Source organism: Bufo gargarizans, chromosome 3, assembly GCF_014858855.1.
Source record: "Bufo gargarizans isolate SCDJY-AF-19 chromosome 3, ASM1485885v1, whole genome shotgun sequence".
In the NCBI taxonomy this organism is placed as follows: Eukaryota; Metazoa; Chordata; class Amphibia; order Anura; family Bufonidae; genus Bufo; species Bufo gargarizans.
The window spans coordinates 351,783,065-351,806,524 of NC_058082.1; the positions used below are offsets into that span (position 1 = coordinate 351,783,065).

General features: G+C 45.0%; 1 protein-coding gene across 4 annotated transcripts in view; it reads left to right on the plus strand.

Annotated features, from left to right (window-relative positions):
- The window catches only part of CACNA1S (calcium voltage-gated channel subunit alpha1 S), a 1,015,758-nt gene that overhangs the window by 709,941 nt on the left and 282,357 nt on the right, over positions 1–23,460 (plus strand). For all 4 annotated transcript variants that reach the window (XM_044287793.1, XM_044287791.1, XM_044287794.1 and 1 more), the window contains exons 33-34: positions 6,428–6,587; positions 7,405–7,532. In XM_044287793.1, coding sequence (XP_044143728.1) covers positions 6,428–6,587; positions 7,405–7,532 — 288 coding nt within the window. The remainder of the gene's footprint in view (positions 1–6,427; positions 6,588–7,404; positions 7,533–23,460) is intronic.

Below are 23,460 nucleotides of genomic sequence, written 5' to 3' on the forward strand. Positions count from 1 at the left end.
ACATGATTTTCATGCAGGACAATGCTCCATCACACGCGTCCAAGTACTCCACAGCGTGGCTGGCAAGAAAGGGTATAAAAGAAGAAAATCTAATGACATGGCCTCCTTGTTCACCTGATCTGAACCCCATTGAGAACCTGTGGTCCATCATCAATTGTGAGATTTACAAGGAGGGAAAACAGTACACCTCTCTGAATAGTGTCTGGGAGGCTGTGGTTGCTGCTGCACGCAATGTTGATGGTGAACAGATCAAAACACTGACAGAATCCATGGATGGCAGGCTTTTGAGTGTCCTTGCAAAGAAAGGTGGCTATATTGTTTTTGTTTTGTTTTTGAATGTCAGAAATGTATATTTGTGAATGTTGAGATGTTATATTAGTTTCACTGGTAAAAATAAATAATTGAAATGGGTATATATTAGTTTTTTGTTAAGTTGCCTAATAATTATGCACAGTAATAGTCACCTGCACACACAGATATCCCCCTAAAATAGCTAAAACTAAAAACAAACTAAAAACTACTTCCAAAAATATTCAGCTTTGATATTAATGAGTTTTTTGGGTTCATTGAGAACGTGGTTGTTGTTCAATAATAAAATTAATCCTCAAAAATACAACTTGCCTAATAATTCTGCACTCCCTGTATATGAGAGGTCGGGTGAGTGGTTCATCTAGATTTTTCTAGAAGTCTTTACCTATGTCCCCTCCCCCAAACACTCATTCTCAAAATGTACTTATACTTTTGCGCAATATAGCGCCTTTAGGACTTAGTAGTCATCTTACTCTGTTTATATATGGTTTATATGTTTTCTATGTCTTTTTATTTTACTTCTTGAGTCGAGACATTGGATTCACTGCTTTCAATTGGAAGGTTGGTCTGGATACTAAGTCTATCTGAAATGGCGCATATTACAGTATATTCACTTAATGTGAATGGAATGAACATTCCACAGAAACGTAGCCAAGTTTATCATACATTGAGGAAAGAAAACCCTGACATTGTGTTTCTACAAGAAACACATTACAGGCACAACCATGTCCCCAATATGTCCAGTAAACATTTCCCTGATTGGCACCATGCCACCCACTCCTCGGCATCTAGGGGTGTCTCTATTGGCTTTAGTAAGAATATCCCATTTCAGTTAATAGCGAAATTAATTGACCCCAGCGGCAGATTCTTATTTATTAAGGGAAAAGTCTTAAATTCAATGGTCACCTTTGTGGCCGTATACGCCCCAAACAAGGGACAAATTAAATGGTTTATACAAGCGTTGGATTCTCTAAAACTATTCACTGAAGGGATTCTGGTACTGGGAGGGGACTTCAATCTGGCACTAGATCATGGGATGGACTCCACATCTGCCACGCCACAGTTCTCAGGTAGACAGAAACGTAGATTTCAGATTGCTCTGGCAGATGTGGGTCTATCTGACGTGTGGAGATTGATCCACCCTGAGGTGAAGGATTTTACCTTTTTCTCTAAAGTTCACGGCTCTTATCAGCGCATAGATTATATATTTTTATCTAACAATGCTATCCCCATGGTTAAGGAAGCTTCCATAGGGTCGATCATGATATCGGATCATGCCCCGGTGAGTCTGAAATTGGCGTTGAAAGGTATGCCTGAGCGGCACTGGTCATGGAGACTCAATACAACCCTTATGGAGGAGAGTGGTCATAGAGACAGGGTTCAGAAGGTACTGCTAGATTATTTTAGCTTAAATGAATCCCCTCAGATGGCATGCCCAATACTGTGGGAGGCCCATAAGGCTGTGGTAAGGGGGGAATTTATTAGCATAGGTTCCAAAGTGAAAAAACAAAGAACGCAGATAATAAATTCCTTACTCTTACAAATATCCACCCTGGAAAAGTTACATAAAAAGTCTCGGACAGATGAGGTTTTAACTCAACTAAAAGCCCTAAGATCCCAGCTAAAGGATAAACTGAACATTAAGTCAGCTAAAATATTGCAAGCTCTGCGTTTTAAATATTACTCGCATGGCGATAAGGGCTCTAAATTGATGTCGAACCTGTTAAAAGCCCAGAGAAATAAGTCCTTTATTCAAGTAATTAAATCTAGAGAGGGGAACAGGTTAACTGCTACCCCCGCTATAGCGAAAGAATTCTGTAGGTTCTATACCTCACTATACAACCTAGAGGGAGAAAGGGAGCCTGACAGCAGAGATAATACATCACTGCAAAACAACATAGATGACTTCCTGGAATCTATTGATATGCCTGCCTTGTCTGTCGGAGACAGGACGGATCTATTAAAGCCGTTCACTGAGGAGGAAGTTGCTAAGGTCCTCTGTAGCATACCATCTGGAAAAAGTCCGGGACCAGATGGATTTACTATAGTGTATTATAAGAAATTTGCGGAAATACTGATTCCACATTTCACTAAGATGTGCAACTCCCTGCTCGGTGGCTCGGTTCTTCCTCCACGGGCCCAGGAGGTGACAATCACTATTATCCCCAAGGAAGGGAAAGACCCTGAAGCGTGTGGCAGCTATCGCCCAATCTCGCTTCTTAACACGGATTTAAAATGGTGGGCTAAATTGCTAAGTCATCGTATAGCAGGTCTGCTGCCTGGGTTGGTGGGGGAGGAGCAAGTGGGGTTTGTGCCCGGCAGAGAAGGCAGGCATAATGTTAGTCGAGTGGTAAACGCGGTTTGCTATGCTAAGAAGAAAAATATGCCTTTAATATTATTAGGGACAGATGCGGAAAAGGCATTTGATAGGGTTAGCTGGCCTTTCATGCGTATTACCCTATTGGCGTTTGGCTTTCCTGATATGTTTGTCAGAGCGATCTTCTCCCTGTATTCTGCTCCCACAGCTCGTATTCTAGTGAACGGTACATTATCTGATCCTTTTATCATTAAGAATGGTACAAGGCAGGGGTGCCCCCTCTCCCCATCTTTATTTATATTAGTCCTTGAAACGCTTCTGCTAAGATTCAGGCAGGATCCTAGTATTAGAGGAATTAAAATTGGAAGTGACACACAGAAAACAGCATTTGCTGATGATTTGCTACTAATGGTCACTAACCCCATAGAAGCAATGAACCAAATTCTAGACACCTTTAAAGCTTTTGGAGAGATTTCCAATTTTAAAATTAACAAGGAGAAGTCAGAAGCCATCGGAGTTTCCCTAACCCCTTCCCAATTGAAAAAGATAAGAGGTATGTCCCCTTTTAAGTGGCCCTCCACGGCAATTAAATACTTGGGAGTTATGATACCAGCCAACCCTACCCAACTGTTCCAGCTCAATTACTCTCCTTTGTTAACCAAAGTTCAAACGTTCTTGACTAAATCCTTGTCACCCAAGGTTTCATGGCTAGGGCGGAAAAACGTATTAACCTCCTACATTCTCCCCCAAATACTATATATGCTTCGTTCCCTTCCGATAGCAATACCCAGATCATTCCTAAATAAATTGAGATCGATTACGGGGAAATTCTTATGGGATAACAAAAAAGCCAGATTACCGTACTCCCTACTTATACGGAAGAAGAGACATGGGGGAATCTCTTTACCAGATATTTCTGCCTACGTCCAGGCTATTCATCTAGAGAGATGGTTAACCTTGTCCAGACCTGGGGACACTTCCCTGCATGCTAGGTTTGAGAGAGAAGTATTAGGTAAAAGAAGTTTGTACTTGCTGTGGCACAAACCTTCAACTTTAAGCCCTACGGAACTTATAAGTGTTATAACTAAATGCACTATTAAAGAATGTCAGAGGTTGTTAGCGTTAAACCTTGGAAAAGGAAGTCTATTCCCTATTGCTCCCCTTAATATACTCCCTTATGTCCTTTCAGATAGAGTTATAGAAACCAACCCAGTATGGGACTCTGTATCAGAACTAAAAATAGGGGACCTTTTACAATTGCCTCTCCCCACTGATATCTATGAATCTCTCAAAGGTGAACCACCGAGGGTAGGCTCAGATATACAAAAATGGGACTTTGAAGTCACGTGTAAGAAGTTTAAGGTATCTAAACACCAATCAAAGGTAGCTCTGTCCTGGTTAGAGAACATGGTTTTATTGCCGAAATTACCAACTAAAACGTTATCTTTACTATACACACAGATTCTAGAAAAGAGAGGGGATAACCCGCCCACTTACATTAAAGAATGGGAAAAGGAATTGGAGATAACTCTTGATGAGCCTAGTAAAGCCTTTATTTTATCTCACTCACATGGGTTCTCCAGATGTGTCAGAGTGCAGGAGAATTCACTCAAAACCTTAACTAGATGGTATCGTACACCTGAATTCCTGCAAAAAATCAACTTACTAACCTCAAGCGAGTGTTGGAGATGTATGGAGGGAGTGGGTAACATTTCCCACATATGGTGGCATTGTCATAAAATTAGACAGTTCTGGAATGATGTGGAGTGTACTATGAATAAGATCTGTAGAGGGAACCTATCTCTCTCTGCCCCCCTAGTATTGTTATGGAAACCCGAAGGCAAATTTACCCCTCATAAAAATAACCTTCAGACACATATGATAACGGCTGCCAAGTTGCTAGTTCCTGCGTTGTGGAGAACTACAGAACCGCCGAGTATTACCATGTGGTATGAAAAAATTAATCACCTCTGCAGGATGGAGGAGTTGGCTAGCTGGGAGGCTCATAACAGACAAAAGTTTCTAGAAATTTGGCAACCCTGGCTGTCACACATTGAAACCCAACAGGATCAGGGGTCTTGAGAGCCCCATTCTGGAGAGGTGATTGAGGAATAGGGGTGCCTGCCATCCCTGAAGGACACAGGCCAGAAAGCAAAGATAGGTCTCTAGTTTAATTTGGGAACCATTATTAAGCAACCAAGATCAAGTGGAAGATGATTAAACTTAAAACATTTGCTATTCAGTACACAGATTTCAGATTAAGGCCCCATGCACACGGCCGTTGTTCACAGCCGTGTGCGGGCCGTGGAACCGCGGCCTGGATCCCTCCTGAGAGCAGGAGCGCACGGCGTCACTGGTTGCTATGACGCCGTGCGCCCCCTGCTGCCGGCACAGTACAGTAATACACTGGTATAGATCGTACCAGTGTATTACTGTACTGTGCCGGCAGCAGGGAGCGCACGGCGTCATAGCAACCAGTGACCCCGTGCGCTCCTGCTCTCAGGAGGGATCCAGGCCGCGGTTCCACGGCCCGCACACGGCTGTGAACAACGGCCGTGTGCATGGGGCCTAAGGGGAAGGAAGTGAACAACTCGACTCTTGTGTTTTGTTCTAAGATTTTATTTTATTTTCTGTTTCTGTCCGTTATTGGTCTGTGGTTTATTTTTGTACCACAAAAGAGGAAAATTGATGTATAAAACGTGTCACAATGCATGATATGTGAGGTTTTGTAAACCAGAGGGTGTCTTTTGATAGAGGTTATACTTGTGACTTGCAACGTCTTGCTATTTTGGCCAGCTGTACTGGTCTTGTCCTTTTCACTTGAAAAAAGAATATGTAATATGGTACTCTTGTCTACTATTACAATAAAAAGAGAATGTTTAAAAAAAAAATAGGGTATTATCTTTATCCTATGTGTTGGTACAAATAACAAATGATACCAAATCGTATACATAAGTGTTTTTCTAATTGTTCTAAATTGTTTGTTTGTTAATTGTTTGTCTTTATTTTTTTTAAAGCAATATATTGCGAGGGAGATTTATCAAAACTGGTGCAAGGGAAAACTGCTTAGTTGCCCATAGCAACCAATCAGATTCCACCTTATATTTTTCAGAGCTGCTTTGCATAATGAAAGGTGGAATCTGATTGGTTGCTATGGGTTCTCTTGCACCAGTTTTGATTAATATCTCCTGACATGTATCCCTGATCCCAGCCATAAAAGTACCATTTAGACCATCAATGCTTTAGTGATTTCCATCAGTGATTGTGAGCCCAAATCAGGTGCAGTTCAAAAGCACAAAACAGGTGCAAATCCTTCCATTATACTTTCCCTTAGGGCCCATGCACATGAATGTATTGGTGCTCGCAAACAGCGGGTCGGCAATATACGGGCCCTGGCCATTTTTGCACCACATCACGGATGTTCTATTTTTTTTTGCGGTGCAGACGGATCACAGACCCATTCAAGTTGAATGGGTCTGGATCCATCTGCGGCAGCCACATGGATGTTGCCTGTGCATTGGGGACTGCAAATTGCGGTCCCCAATGCATGGAACAGCCGTGTGCATGAGCCCTTTTACCTTATCTTTGTGAAGCCCACAATCCTGGTTTTGGCTCACTATCAGTGATGGAAATCCCTGACCAAATCACTGAAGTATTTACTAGGCCTAAATCTGTCAAGATCTACCACTTTATGCGAATGGATACTGTTGTATATGTCAGTGCAGTGGACAATATAAACTATCATCTATAGATATTGTCAAAAATATCCCTAAAGTACTGAACTAATGTTTTGTGTTTCAGGTGTGCAACTGGAGAGGCCTGGCAGGAGATCCTTTTAGCCTGTTCTTATGGTAAAATGTGTGACCCAGAATCAGATTTCTTGCCTGGTGAAGAGTATACATGTGGAACAGGTTTTGCTTACTTCTATTTCATTAGTTTCTACATGCTGTGTGCATTTTTGGTGAGTGTTTTAAAAATGCCACTTTTGCCATTCACAGAAATAATTGCCAGTGGACTTTTAGCACGAAAATCCAATGGTGGCCACTAGGTGTCTGCCTCCCTTTGTTTTCCCATTGTGTAGAAAGCCTCAGCATTCAATGGAGCTAAGCAGTGAGCGGGTCTACTGCCTGTAAACTTAACAATTTGGGCCGTTTCTGTGGTATTACAGCGTAAAAATCTGCTGTGTGAATGCCCCCCCCCCCGGCAAAAAACGGCTGCAGTTTCTCCTGCAGTTGTTCACTTCTGAATGCTGCTGACCTGCTTGCAACTTTGAATTGCTTACTACATTGAATGGAGCTAAGCCACAAGTGGACAACCGCAGAGGTTCCAAGCTCCATGATCTGATTGCGGCCCATTGGTGTACACGCTAAAATTCTGCGGGCAAATTCTGCTGTTAACTGGGCATAAGGCCTCTTGCACACGACCGTGTATCCCCCGTGGCCGTATTGTGGCCCGCATACAGCGGGTCCGCAATACACCGGCCTTGTGCATTCCACATCACAGGTGAGGTCCCAATACGGAGATGCAGTGCAGAAAGGAACGGAATCACGGAACGGAAGCATTAAGTGCTTTTGTGGGTTTCCGTGCTTCTGTTACACAAAAAGATAGGACAAGTTCTATCTTTTTCTATCTTTTTGCGGAACAGACGGATCGCGGACCCCATTCAAGCAATTTGCGGTCCGCTGTGCTGGCACAGGCATCACACGTTCATGTGCAAGAGGCCTAACTGTATTTCTATTGGGACTGATAATCATATGCAATTTTTTTTTTTCTTGCAGATTATTAATCTCTTTGTTGCTGTGATCATGGATAATTTTGACTACCTGACCCGTGATTGGTCAATTCTTGGTCCACATCACTTGGATGAATTTAAAAGGATCTGGGCTGAGTATGACCCAGAGGCAAAGTACATACTTTTAATTATATGAATATATGTGTGTAACCTGTGTACAGAGCCATCAAAAGTATTTTTTCCCTTTTACTGCACATGCCCATCTTTGCACCTTGCACTGCACATCTTTTAATTAAAAGCTATGGACCTCTTTGCATTAGATTGATATACTTTTTTTATTGGTCACAGGAGCAGGTTGCAAATAGGAGCTTAAAAAATACTGAGGGAATGAAGACTGCAGATTGAAACTTTTTTTTTTTTTTTACTCAGTACAACAACTAAAATATATAAAATATTTTTAAATATCTGAAATATCCATAGCCTTTAATGATGTTTGGTTTCTGATCCATGAGAAAAATTCTCAAAAAACCAACATAACTGGGAATACATTAGAAAAAATGCTCTGCTGAACAAGAAAAATAGTTAAGTGTACTTTACGTTAAGCCTTAGGCTACTTTAATACTTGTGTTTACATTTTCTTCCATTTTGGGAATGGGGACAAAATGGAACTGAACAGAATGGAATGCTCCAAAATGCGTTGTGTCCCTATACCGGAGAGCAAACCGCAGCAAGCTGCGGTTTTCTTTCCTTCATGGGATGCGGAGCAAGATGGATTCGTCATGACCCACAATGCAAGCCAATGGGGATGGATTTGTTTTCTCTGACAATAGAAAACTGATCTGTTCCCCATTGACTTTCAGTGGTGTTCATGACGGATCCGTCTTGGCTATGTTAAAGATAATACAACCGGATCCGTTCATAACAGATGCAGATGGTTGTATTATCAGTAACGGAAGTGTTTTTCCTGATTCATTCCTGCTGGATCAGGCAAAAACTCAAGTGTGAAAGTAGCTTTAGCCCTGTAGCCCTATATGTCCCTTAGTGCCATGGACAATATTTATGCCTCTTTTATGCCCCTTTCACAGTCCAATGTCACCTTAGTGCCCTTTCACAGTAGTCATGCCCTCTTAGTGCCCCCAGACAGTAGTCTGACCCGTTTTGTGCCCCAAACAGTAAAATAATCCTTGAATTCCCCTTCAAAGAATAATGTCCCCTTAGTGTCTGTACACATTAGTTATGCCCACTTATTGCTCCCACACAGTAGTCATGCCCCCTTAGTGGTCCATATAGTAGTCATGCCCCTTTTTGTTCAGCTGCCGTGTCTGTCACCCAATTCAGTCCGTGTCTTGCATACCAGTAGATAGTGATCGCTGCAGGCCCCATATCAACTGCTTTGGTGGAAGGTCCACTGCCATATAGCTAGATAATTTCACCAGCAAAACAGTGGTGTGCTTCATATTAACATAGCTTTATTCTTTCTAATGTGAAAACCATGATTGTCCAATGCCCATGACAGCACCTATGCGAGGACTGCCCATCCCAGAACAGGAAACCTGAGGATATAAATATATTGACACCCCCCTGGACACCTAAGTTTAGATCTCCTCAGGACATTCCTTTTGGAAGATAGGAAAACTGTTTTAGGTTCTTTGATCAGACGCAGGGTTTGGAAACAGAGAGGGTTAACTTTCTTTATTCGTCCTCTACGTTTGGGGTATGTTTCCCCTGAAGAGCAGCCTAACACTGCAAGTCTGGATGCCTCTCTCATGCTCCAGCATCATACTTTGTGGCTTTGATTTTGGAATCTGTTCAGGGTGTGTAGGACATTTCTGGTCTGGGGTGTGGAGCTCCTGATGTTCCTCATTAGGTGTGTGGTTTCTGGAGACTGTCTGCACTTGGAAATGCTGGAGTTCCATGTTTGCGTCATAATTTTTTGTGGAGGCACTTCAAGGGCAATACACAGTGTGCTTGGGAAGCTGAGAGAAGGCCGCAGAACAAACAGGAGTGATGGTGCCTTCTCAAACAGCTGATCAGCAGGGGTCCTGGGTGTCTGACCGCCACTGATCAGGTACTGATGACCTGTCCAGGGGATAGGTGATCAGTATTTAAGTCTCAGGAAAACCCTTTTAATTTTCCACCACTCAAAAGGTGTTTTCTTTCCAGATCTGATGGGAAACCCAAGGACTAATAATGACTAACATTTCTGTGGAAGGGAGATTGGCCTGCATGTCTCAGGCTTGGGAAAACCTGTCTTAAAATTTGTGGGTTTTGGATACTATTCAAAAAGATTTCTGGTTAGAGTTTGTCCCTTTCCCTCAGGGCAGTTTCATTCTGACGCATCTAGGAAAAGGGGCTATTTTGGAATAAGTTGCATGGTCTGATATTCATTAATGTTAAGCCTGTCTGAGCCACATGGAAGAAATATTAAAGGCTATTACTCTTTCTAGTTTCTAGAAAGAAAGAAAAAAACTGATCTTTTCAGGTAACCATCAATCTAAAGCATTTAATTAAATCCCTAGTCTACAAATAAATTTCCGAATGGAGAAAATCTGTTCCATCCTCAGCTTCAAATTTACAGGCAATATTTCTTCTGAGCCTAATGACCTCCAGCATTCCAGCTGTTAGATGGGCCGAGTATCACACAAGACTACTGCAGAAGGTGATATTATCAATATAGCATGGTTTGTAATCTTCCTTAGATCGATAGTCATTTATGTTCCATAGCAAAACTGTATCTCATGAGGTGGACCAGAGAGGAAAATATAGCCCTATGGGTCTCATGGTCTATTAAAGATCCTTTCATTCTCATGACAGAAGCCTGGCCCTGTGATTGGGGGGCTTTCTTGAGGTCTCGCCTTTGGCAGGGCATTTACAGTCAAACCTATCAAGATTTATTCTGACAATATCATAGCAGTCTTATATCAGTCATCAGGGAGGAACTAAATCTTACTGACTTATTGAGCAGAAATAAACATGGCCAGTTTGTCTGCAGTAGACTTGAGAAGTCAGGACAACTCTGGAGCATTTTTTTTTTTTTTTTTTTTAAGCAGAACAAAAGTGGTGTGGTCGCTAATCCAATTTGTGTTCAAGTCTCTTGTAGACATATTGGGCAATCCCTCCATTAATCTGTTCACGGCACAAAAAAACAGGAAACTGGACAACGTCCAACCCGCTGGATCTCCCAGATGCCTTGGCTCAAGTTTTCATAAAACTTTTGATTAGAGTTGAGCGAACACCTGGATGTTCGGGTTCGAGAAGTTCGGCCGAACATCCCGGAAATGTTCGGGTTCGGGATCCGAACCCGATCCGAACTTCGTCCCGAACCCGAACCCCATTGAAGTCAATGGGGACCCGAACTTTTCGGCACTAAAAAGGCTGTAAAACAGCCCAGGAAAGAGCTAGAGGGCTGCAAAAGGCAGCAACATGTAGGTAAATCCCCTGCAAACAAATGTGGATAGGGAAATGAATTAAAATAAAAATTAAATAAATAAAAATTAACCAAAATCAATTGGAGAGAGGTTCCATAGCAGAGAATCTGGCTTCCCGTCACCCACCACTGGAACAGTCCATTCTCAGATATTTAGGCCCCGGCACCCAGGCAGAGGAGAGAGGTCCCGTAACAGAGAATCTGTCTTCATGTCAGCAGAGAATTAGTCTGCATGTCATAGCAGAGAATGAGGCTTCACGTCAGCCACCACTGCAACAGTCCATTGGCATATATTTAGGCCCAGCACACACACAGGCAGAGGAGAGAGGTCCCGTAACAGAGAATCTGGCTTCATGTCAGCAGAGAATCAGTCTGCATGTCATAGCAGAGAATCAGGCTTCACGTCAGCCACCACTGCAACAGTCCATTGTCATAAATTTAGGCCCAGCACCCAGGCAGAGGAGAGAGGTCCCGTAACAGAGAATCTGGCTTCATGTCAGCAGAGAATCAGTCTTCATATCATAGCAGAGAATCAGGCTTCACGTCACCCACCACTGTAAGAGTCAATTTTCATAAATTTAGGCCCAGAACCCAGGCAGAGGAGAAAGGTCCCGTAACAGACAATCTGGCTTCATGTCAGCAGAGAATCAGTCTTCATATCATAGCAGAGAATCAGGCTTCACGTCACCCACCACTGTAAGAGTCAATTTTCATAAATTTAGGCCCAGAACCCAGGCAGAGGAGAAAGGTCCCGTAACAGACAATCTGGCTTCATGTCAGCAGAGAATCAGTCTTCATATCATAGCAGAGAATCAGGCTTCACGTCACCCACCACTGTAAGAGTCAATTTTCATAAATTTAGGCCCAGAACCCAGGCAGAGGAGAAAGGTCCCGTAACAGACAATCTGGCTTCATGTCAGCAGAGAATCAGTCTTCATATCATAGCAGAGAATCAGGCTTCACGTCACCCACCACTGTAAGAGTCAATTTTCATAAATTTAGGCCCAGAACCCAGGCAGAGGAGAAAGGTCCCGTAACAGACAATCTGGCTTCATGTCAGCAGAGAATCAGTCTTCATATCATAGCAGAGAATCAGGCTTCACGTCACCCACCACTGTAAGAGTCAATTTTCATAAATTTAGGCCCAGAACCCAGGCAGAGGAGAAAGGTCCCGTAACAGACAATCTGGCTTCATGTCAGCAGAGAATCAGTCTTCATATCATAGCAGAGAATCAGGCTTCACGTCACCCACCACTGTAAGAGTCAATTTTCATAAATTTAGGCCCAGAACCCAGGCAGAGGAGAAAGGTCCCGTAACAGACAATCTGGCTTCATGTCAGCAGAGAATCAGTCTTCATATCATAGCAGAGAATCAGGCTTCACGTCACCCACCACTGTAAGAGTCAATTTTCATAAATTTAGGCCCAGAACCCAGGCAGAGGAGAAAGGTCCCGTAACAGACAATCTGGCTTCATGTCAGCAGAGAATCAGTCTTCATATCATAGCAGAGAATCAGGCTTCACGTCACCCACCACTGTAAGAGTCAATTTTCATAAATTTAGGCCCAGAACCCAGGCAGAGGAGAAAGGTCCCGTAACAGACAATCTGGCTTCATGTCAGCAGAGAATCAGTCTTCATATCATAGCAGAGAATCAGGCTTCACGTCACCCACCACTGTAAGAGTCAATTTTCATAAATTTAGGCCCAGAACCCAGGTAGAGGAGAAAGGTCCCGTAACAGACAATCTGGCTTCATGACAGCAGAGAATCAGTCTGCATGTCATAGCAGAGAATCAGGCTTCACGTCAGCCACCACTGCAACAGTCCATTGTCATAAATTTAGGCCCAGCACCCAGGCAGAGGAGAGAGGTCCCGTAACAGAGGATCTGGCTTCATGTCAGCAGAGAATCAGTCTGCATGTCATAGCAGAGAATGAGGCTTCACGTCAGCCACCACTGCAACAGTCCATTGGCATATATTTAGGCCCAGCACACACACAGGCAGAGGAGAGAGGTCCCGTAACAGACAATCTGGCTTCATGTCAGCAGAGAATTAGTCTGCATGTCATAGCAGAGAATGAGGCTTCACGTCACCCACCACTGTAACAGTCCATTGGCATATATTCAGGCCCAGCACCCAGGCAGAGGAGAGAGGTCCCGTAACAGAGGATCTGGCTTCATGTCAGCAGAGAATCAGTCTGCATGTCATAGCAGAGAATGAGGCTTCACGTCAGCCACCACTGCAACAGTCCATTGTCATAAATTTAGGCCCAGCACCCAGGCAGAGGAGAGAGGTCCCGTAAAAGAGGATCTGGCTTCATGTCAGCAGAGAATCAGTCTGCATGTCATAGCAGAGAATCAGGCTTCACGTCAGCCACCACTGCAACAGTCCATTGTCATAAATTTAGGCCCAGCACCCAGGCAGAGGAGAGAGGTCCCGTAACAGAGGATCTGGCTTCATGTCAGCAGAGAATCAGTCTGCATGTCATAGCAGAGAATCAGGCTTCACGTCAGCCACCACTGCAACAGTCCATTGTCATAAATTTAGGCCCAGCACCCAGGCAGAGGAGAGAGGTCCCGTAACAGAGGATCTGGCTTCATGTCAGCAGAGAATCAGTCTGCATGTCATAGCAGAGAATCAGGCTTCACGTCAGCCACCACTGCAACAGTCCATTGTCATAAATTTAGGCCCAGCACCCAGGCAGAGGAGAGAGGTCCCGTAACAGACAATCTGGCTTCATGTCAGCAGAGAATTAGTCTGCATGTCATAGCAGAGAATCAGGCTTCATGTCAGCCACCACTGCAACAGTCCATTGGCATATATTTAGGCCTAGCACACAGGCAGAGGAGAGGTTCATTCAACTTTGGGTAGCATCGCAATATAATGGTAAAATGAAAATAAAAATAGGATTGAATGAGGAAGTGCCCTGGAGTCCAATAATATATGGTTATGGGGAGGTAGTTAATGTCTAATCTGGACAAGGGACGGACAGGTCCTGTGGGATCCATGCCTGGTTCATTTTTATGAACGTCAGCTTGTCCACATTGGCTGTAGACAGGCGGCTGCGTTTGTCTGTAATGACGCCCCCTGCCGTGCTGAATACACGTTCAGACAAAACGCTGGCTGCCGGGCAGGCCAGCACCTCCAAGGCATAAAAGGCTAGCTCTGGCCACGTGGACAATTTAGAGACCCAGAAGTTGAATGGGGCCGAACCATCAGTCAGTACGTGGAGGGGTGTGCACACGTACTGTTCCACCATGTTAGTGAAATGTTGCCTCCTGCTAACACGTTGCGTATCAGGTGGTGGTGCAGTTAGCTGTGGCGTGTTGACAAAAGTTTTCCACATCTCTGCCATGCTAACCCTGCCCTCAGAGGAGCTGGCCGTGACACAGCTGCCTTGGCGACCTCTTGCTCCTCCTCTGCCTTGGCCTTGGGCTTCCACTTGTTCCCCTGTGACATTTGGGAATGCTCTCAGTAGCGCGTCTACCAACGTGCGCTTGTACTCGCGCATCTTCCTATCACGCTCCAGTGCAGGAAGTAAGGTGGGCACATTGTCTTTGTAGCGTGGATCCAGCAGGGTGGCAACCCAGTAGTCCGCACAGGTTAAAATGTGGGCAACTCTGCTGTCGTTGCGCAGGCACTGCAGCATGTAGTCGCTCATGTGTGCCAGGCTGCCCAGGGGTAAGGACAAGCTGTCCTCTGTGGGAGGCGTATCGTCATCGTCCTGCCTTTCCCCCCAGCCACGCACCAGTGATGGACCCGAGCTGCGTTGGGTGCCACCCCGCTGTGACCATGCTTCATCCTCATCCTCCTCCACCTCCTCCTCATCCTCGTCCTCCTCGTCCTCCAGTAGTGGGCCCTGGCTGGCCACATTTGTACCTGGCCTCTGCTGTTGCAAAAAACCTCCCTCTGAGTCACTTCGAAGAGACTGGCCTGAAAGTGCTAAAAATGACCCCTCTTCCTCATCCTCCTCCTCCTCCTCCTGGGCCACCTCCTGTTCCATCATCGCCCTAAGTGTTTTCTCAAGGAGACATAGAAGTGGTATTGTAACGCTGATAACGGTGTCATCGCCACTGGCCATGTTGGTGGAGTACTCGAAACAGCGCAACAGGGCACACAGGTCTCGCATGGAGGCCCAGTCATTGGTGGTGAAGTGGTGCTGTTCTGTAGTGCGACTGACCCGTGCGTGCTGCAGCTGAAACTCCACTATGGCCTGCTGCTGCTCGCACAGTCTGTCCAGCATGTGCAAGGTGGAGTTCCACCTGGTGGGCACGTCGCATATGAGGCGGTGAGCGGGAAGGCCGAAGTTACGCTGTAGCGCAGACAGGCGAGCAGCGGCAGGATGTGAACGCCGGAAGCGCGAACAGACGGCCCGCACTTTATGCAGCAGCTCTGACATGTCGGGGTAGTTGTGAATGAACTTCTGCACCACCAAATTCAGCACATGCGCCAAGCAAGGGATGTGCGTCAAATTGGCTAGTCCCAGAGCTGCAACGAGATTTCGCCCATTATCACACACCACCAGGCCGGGCTTGAGGCTCACCGGCAGCAACCACTCGTCGGTCTGTTGTTCAATACCCCGCCACAACTCCTGTGCGGTGTGGGGCCTGTCCCCCAAACATATGAGTTTCAGAATGGCCTGCTGACGTTTACCCCGGGCTGTGCTGAAGTTGGTGGTGAAGGTGTGTGGCTGACTGGATGAGCAGGTGGAAGAAGAGGAGGAGGAAGCCGAGAAGGAGGAGGTGGCAACAGGAGGCAAAGAATGTTGCCCTGCGATCCTTGGCGGCGGCAGGACGTGCGCCAAACAGCTCTCCGCCTGGGGCCCAGCTGCCACTACATTTACCCAGTGTGCAGTTAGGGAGATATAGCGTCCCTGGCCGTGCTTACTGGTCCACGTATCTGTGGTTAGGTGGACCTTGCTACAGATGGCGTTGCGCAGTGCACACTTGATTTTATCGGATACTTGGTTGTGCAGGGAAGGCACGGCTCTCTTGGAGAAGTAGTGCCGGCTGGGAACAACATACTGTGGGACAGCAAGCGACATGAGCTGTTTGAAGCTGTCTGTGTCCACCAGCCTAAATGACAGCATTTCATAGGCCAGTAGTTTAGAAATGCTGGCATTCAGGGCCAGGGATCGAGGGTGGCTAGGTGGGAATTTACGCTTTCTATCAAATGTTTGTGAGATGGAGAGCTGAACGCTGGCGTGTGACATGGTTGAGACGCTTGGTGACGGAGGTGGTGGTGGTGGTGTTGGTGGTACATCCCCTGTTTGCTGGGCGGCAGGTGCCAACGTTCCTCCAGAGGCGGAGGAAGAGGCCGAGGCGGCAGCAGCAGAATAGGCCGAGGCGGCAGCAGCAGAAGAGGTAGCAGGGGGAGCCTGAGTGACTTCCTTGGTTTTAAGGTGTTTACTCCACTGCAGTTCATGCTTTGCATGCAGGTGCCTGGTCATGCAGGTTGTGCTCAGGTTCAGAACGTTAATGCCTCGCTTCAGGCTCTGATGGCACAGCGTGCAAACCACTCGGGTCTTGTCGTCAGCACATTGTTTGAAGAAGTGCCATGCCAGGGAACTCCTTGAAGCTGCCTTTGGGGTGCTCGGTCCCAGATGGCGGCGGTCAGTAGCAGGCGGAGTCTCTTGGCGGCGGGTGTTCTGCTTTTGCCCACTGCTCCCTCTTTTGCTACGCTGTTGGCTCGGTCTCACCACTGCCTCTTCCTCCGAACTGTGAAAGTCAGTGGCACGACCTTCATTCCATGTGGGGTCTAGGACCTCATCGTCCCCTGCATCGTCTTCCACCCAGTCTTGATCCCTGACCTCCTGTTCAGTCTGCACACTGCAGAAAGACGCAGCAGTTGGCACCTGTGTTTCGTCATCATCAGAGACATGCTGAGGTGGTATTCCCATGTCCTCATCATCAGGAAACATAAGTGGTTGTGCGTCAGTGCATTCTATGTCTTTCACCGCTGGGGAAGGGCTAGGTGGATGCCCTTGGGAAACCCTGCCAGCGGAGTCTTCAAACAGCATAAGAGACTGCTGCATAACTTGAGGCTGAGACAGTTTCCCTGGTATGCATGGGGGTGATGTGACAGACTGATGGGGTTGGTTTTCAGGCGCCATCTGTGCGCTTTCTGCAGAAGACTGGGTGGGAGATAATGTGAACGTGCTGGATCCACTGTCGGCCACCCAATTGACTAATGCCTGTACCTGCTCAGGCCTTACCATCCTTAGAACGGCATTGGGCCCCACCATATATCGCTGTAAATTCTGGCGGCTACTGGGACCTGAGGTAGTTGGTACACTAGGACGTGTGGATGTGGCAGAACGGCCACGTCCTCTCCCAGCACCAGAGGGTCCACTAACACCACCACGACCATGTCCACGTCCGCGTCCCTTACTAGATGTTTTTCTCATTGTTATGGTTCACCACAACAACAAATATATTATTTGGCCCAATGTATTGTATTCAAATTCAGCGGGATATAAATTTGAGGCCTAGTATTTAGGCGCTGGGTGACCGGTATGGATTTAGTGACAGAATTAGACTTGGAAATGCACAGAAGCGTGTGTGTGAAGTTATTCTGAATGACCCAATGTGCACCTTGAATATTATATACCCTTTTTGGGATAGATTTCAAATAGCTCTGATATAGCAGGAACCACTAAATTATGAAATTGCTAAATTGGGAATTGTACTTCAACCCAGAACAAAAAATGTGCTTTGACGGGCACTAAATAACTTTCCCAGCTACAACAGGACAGCGGTAACGAGAGATTTAGAGGGATTTAAATTTGAGGCCTAGTATTTAGGCGCTGGGTCACCGGTATGGATTTAGTGACAGAATTAGACTTGGAAATGCACAGAAGCGTGTGTGTGAAGTTATTCTGAATGACCCTATGTGCACCTTCAATATTATATACCCTTTTAGGGATAGATTTCAAATAGCTCTGATATAGCAGAAACCACTAAATTATGAAATTGCTAAATTGGGAATTGTACTTCAACCCAGAACAAAAAATGTGCTTTGACGGACACTAAATATCTTGCCCAGCAACAACAGTACAGCGGTGGGTAACGAGAGATTTAGAGGGATTTAAATTTGAGGCCTAGTATTTAGGCGCTGGGTCACCGGTATGGATTTAGTGACAGAATTAGACTTGGAAATGCACAGAAGCGTGTGTGTGAAGTTATTCTGAATGACCCAATGTGCACCTTGAATATTATATACCCTTTTTGGGATAGATTTCAAATAGCTCTGATATAGCAGGAACCACTAAATTATGAAATTGCTAAATTGGGAATTGTACTTCAACCCAGAACAAAAAATGTGCTTTGACGGGCACTAAATAACTTTCCCAGCTACAACAGGACAGCGGTAACGAGAGATTTAGAGGGATTTAAATTTGAGGCCTAGTATTTAGGCGCTGGGTCACCGGTATGGATTTAGTGACAGAATTAGACTTGGAAATGCACAGAAGCGTGTGTGTGAAGTTATTCTGAATGACCCTATGTGCACCTTCAATATTATATACCCTTTTAGGGATAGATTTCAAATAGCTCTGATATAGCAGAAACCACTAAATTATGAAATTGCTAAATTGGGAATTGTACTTCAACCCAGAACAAAAAATGTGCTTTGACGGACACTAAATATCTTGCCCAGCAACAACAGTACAGCGGTGGGTAACGAGAGATTTAGAGGGATTTAAATTTGAGGCCTAGTATTTAGGCGCTGGGTCACCGGTATGGATTTAGTGACAGAATTAGACTTGGAAATGCACAGAAGCGTGTGTGTGAAGTTATTCTGAATGACCCAATGTGCACCTTCAATATTATATACCCTTTTAGGGATAGATTTCAAATAGCTCTGATATAGCAGAAACCACTAAATTATGAAATTGCTAAATTGGGAATTGTACTTCAACCCAGAACAAAAAATGTGCTTTGACGGACACTAAATATCTTGCCCAGCAACAACAGTACAGCGGTAACGAGAGATTTAGCGGGATATAAATTTGAGGCCTAGTATTTAGGCGCTGGGTCACCGGTATGGATTTAGTGACAGAATTAGACTTGGAAATGCACAGAAGCGTGTGTGTGAAGTTATTCTGAATGACCCTATGTGCACCTTCAATATTATATACCCTTTTAGGGATAGATTTCAAATAGCTCTGATATAGCAGAAACCACTAAATTATGAAATTGCTAAATTGGGAATTGTATTTCAACCCAGAACAAAAAATGTGCTTTGACGGACACTAAATATCTTGCCCAGCAACAACAGTACAGCGGTGGGTAACGAGAGATTTAGAGGGATTTAAATTTGAGGCCTAGTATTTAGGCGCTGGGTCACCGGTATGGATTTAGTGACAGAATTAGACTTGGAAATGCACAGAAGCGGGTGTGTGAAGTTATTCTGAATGACCCTATGTGCACCTTCAATATTATATACCCTTTTAGGGATAGATTTCAAATAGCTCTGATATAGCAGAAACCACTAAATTATGAAATTGCTAAATTGGGAATTGTACTTCAACCCAGAACAAAAAATGTGCTTTGACGGACACTAAATATCTTGCCCAGCAACAACAGTACAGCGGTAACGAGAGATTTAGAGGGATTTAAATTTGAGGCCTAGTATTTAGGCGCTGGGTGACAGGTATGGGTTTAGTGACAGAATTAGACTTGGAAATACACAGTAGCGGGTGTGTGTGAAGTTATTCTGAATGACCCAATGTGCACCTTCAATATTATATACCCTTTTAGGGATAGATTCCAAATAGCTCTGATATAGCAGGAACCACTAAATTATGAAATTGCTAAATTGGGAATTGTACTTCAACCCAGAACAAAAAATGTGCTTTGACGGACACTAAATATCTTGCCCAGCAACAACAGTACAGCGGTAACGAGAGATTTAGAGGGATTTAAATTTGAGGCCTAGTATTTAGGCGCTGGGTGACAGGTATGGGTTTAGTGACAGAATTAGACTTGGAAATACACAGTAGCGGGTGTGTGTGAAGTTATTCTGAATGACCCAATGTGCACCTTCAATATTATATACCCTTTTTGGGATAGATTTCAAATAGCTCTGATATAGCAGGAACCACTAAATTATGAAATTGCTAAATTGGGAATTGTATTTCAACCCAGAACAAGAAATGTGCTTGAACGGACACTAAATAACTCGCCCAGCTACAGCACTAGGGACAGATTTAGCTGGATATAAATTTGAGGCCTAGTATTTAGGCGCTGGGTGACCGGTATGGATTTAGTGACAGAATTAGACTGGGATATGGCCAAAAAATAAACAGACTATTGCTGGTTAAATGCACTTGGTGTGACAGCTTCACCCTGATGTAGGCTTTAGCCAAAAAACAACCACACCATTGAGGGTTAAATGCACTTGGTGACAGGCGCAGCTTGCCCCTGATTTTGTATATGGCCAAAAAATGAACAGACTATTGCTGGTTAAATGCACTTGGTGTGACAGCTTCACCCTGATGTAGGCTTTAGCCAAAAAACAACCACACCATTGAGGGTTAAATGCACTTGGTGACAGGCGCAGCTTGCCCCTGATTTTGTATATGGCCAAAAAATGAACAGACTATTGCTGGTTAAATGCACTTGGTGTCACAGCTTCACCCTGATGTAGGCTTTAGCCAAAAAACAACCACACCATTGAGGGTTAAATGCACTTGGTGACAGGCGCAGCTTGCCCCTGATTTTGTATATGGCCAAAAAATGAACAGACTATTGCTGGTTAAATGCACTTGGTGTGACAGCTTCACCCTGATGTAGGCTTTAGCCAAAAAACAACCACACCATTGAGGGTTAAATGCACTTGGTCGCAGCTTGTGCTGGCGCACCACAAGACACAAAATGGCCGCCGATCACCCCAGAAAAATGAGACTGACAAACGGTCTGTGCAGCCTAAAAACAGTGAGCAATTGAGGATCAGCAGCTCAATGATCCACAGCTGCAGATCGATCAGTTAATCAAGTCCTTTGGAGGAGTTAATCTGCCTAATCTCGCCCTACTGTCGCAGCCGCAACCTCTCCCTACGCTAATCAGAGCAGAGTGACGGGCGGCGCTATGTGACTCCAGCTTAAATAGAGGCTGGGTCACATGGTGCTCTGGCCAATCACAGCCATGCCAATAGTAGGCATGGCTGTGATGGCCTCTTGGGGCAAGTAGTATGACGCTTGTTGATTGGCTGCTTTGCAGCCTTTCAAAAAGCGCCAAGAAAGCGTCACAAAAGCGCCAAGAAAGCGACGAACACCGAACCCGAACCCGGACTTTTACGAAAATGTCCGGGTTCGGGTCCGTGTCACGGACACCCCAAAATTCGGTACGAACCCGAACTATACAGTTCGAGTTCGCTCATCCCTACTTTTGATATGTCATAGACATAGATCAAAAGTTTTAATTGGTGGAGGTCCGAGTGCTGAAATCCCCACGGATCGCTAGAATGAAGAAAGATAGGTATTCGCCTAGCATGCTCTCTCACCCTTGCTGCAGGAGAGAAATAAGATGGACTCAATAGAAAGTCTATTGGCCAGTCCCCTGTTGTGAGGAAGGAGAGAGTGTGCTATGCAAGTATTTTTATCTCTTCATTCTTGCAATTGGTAGGGGTCTTGGCAATTAGACCTCACCAATAATTTTTTTTTGACATGTCTCAAAATTCAGTGACCCTTCAAAGTGTGGAACTCCTTTGCTAAATGTGTGAGGTTTGACTCTTAGTTTAAAAAATTGGTATTTCCCTCACCCTAGATTTCTTTCAGGTAGATTTAGACAAAAAATATAAACATAGCGCTCTGAAGGACCACGTTGCAACCCTTAGTTCTTGATGATATCCAGTTAGACAGTTAGACATTTTTAGATTAGAAGGTTCGTTGTTGCCTCTTGATGATGTCTCGCCATCAGAATAATTGTCTGTTTTAAGATTTTAATTTGATCCTCAAGTTTGTCTGAACCCCTTTTGAGGCCTTGGAAGATCCCCCTACCTGTATTATCACTTTCAAGTTGATATTTTTATTGGTTGTGACTAGAGTTGAGCGGACACCTCGATGTTCGGGTTCGAGAAGTTCGGCCGAACTTCACGAAAATGTTCGGGTTCGGGATCCAAACCCGATCCGAACTTCGTCCCGAACCCGAACCCCATTGAAGTCAATAGGGACCCGAACTTTTCGGCACTAAAAAGGCTGTAAAACAGCCCAGGAAAGGGCTAGAGGGCTGCAAAAGGCAGCAACATGTAGGTAAATCCCCTGCAAACAAATGTGGATAGGGAAATGAATTAAAATAAAGTTTAAATAAATAAAAATTAACCAAAATCAATTGGAGAGAGGTCCCATAGCAGAGAATCTGGCTTCACGTCACCCACCACTGGAACAGTCCATTCTCAGATATTTAGGCCCCGGCACCCAGGCAGAGGAGAGAGGTCCCGTAACAGAGAATCTGTCTTTATGTCAGCAGAGAATCAGTCTTCATGTCATAGCAGAGAATCAGGCTTCACGTCAGCCACCAATGCAACAGTCCATTGTCAGATATTTAGGCCCAGCACCCAGGCAGAGGAGAGAGGTCCCGTGACAGAGAATCAGTCTTCATGTCATAGCAGTGAATCAGGCTTCACGTCACCCACCACTGCAACAGTCCATTTTCATAAATTTAGGCCCAGCACCCAGGCAGAGGAGAGAGGTCCCGTAACAGACAATCTGGCTTCATGTCAGCAGAGAATCAGTCTTCATATCATAGCAGTGAATCAGGCTTCACGTCACCCACCACTGCAACAGTCCATTTTCATAAATTTAGGCCCAGCACCCAGGCAGAGGAGAGAGGTCCCGTAACAGACAATCTGGCTTCATGTCAGCAGAGAATCAGTCTTCATGTCATAGCAGAGAATCAGGCTTCACAGTCACCCAACACTGCAACAGTCCATTTTCATAAATTTAGGCCCAGCACCCAGGCAGAGGAGAGAGGTCCCGTAACAGACAATCTGGCTTCATGTCAGCAGAGAATCAGTCTTCATGTCATAGCAGAGAAACAGGCTTCACGTCACCCACCACTGTAACAGTCCATTTTCATAAATTTAGGCCAGCACCCAGGCAGAGGAGAGAGGTCCCGTAACAGACAATCTGGCTTCATGTCAGCAGAGAATCAGTCTTCATGTCATAGCAGAGAATCAGGCTTCACATCACCCACCACTGTAACAGTCCATTTTCATAAATTTAGGCTCAGAACCCAGGCAGAGGAGAGAGGTCCCATAACAGACAATCTGGCTTCATGTCAGCAGAGAATCAGTCTTCATGTCATAGCAGAGAATCAGGCTTCACGTCACCCACCACTGCAACAGTCCATTTTCATAAATTTAGGCCCAGCACCCAGGCAGAGGAGAGAGGTCCCATAACAGAGGATCTGGCTTCATGTCAGCAGAGAATTAGTCTGCATGTCATAGCAGAGAATCAGGCTTGACGTCACCCAACATTGGAACAGTCCATTGGCATATATTTAGGCCCCGGCACCCAGACAGAGGAGAAGTTCATTCAACTTTGGGTAGCCTCGCAATATAATGGTAAAATGAAAATAAAAATAGGATTGAATGAGGAAGTGCCCTGGAGTACAATAATATATGGTTAAGGGGAGGTAGTTAATGTCTAATCTGGACAAGGGACGGACAGGTCCTG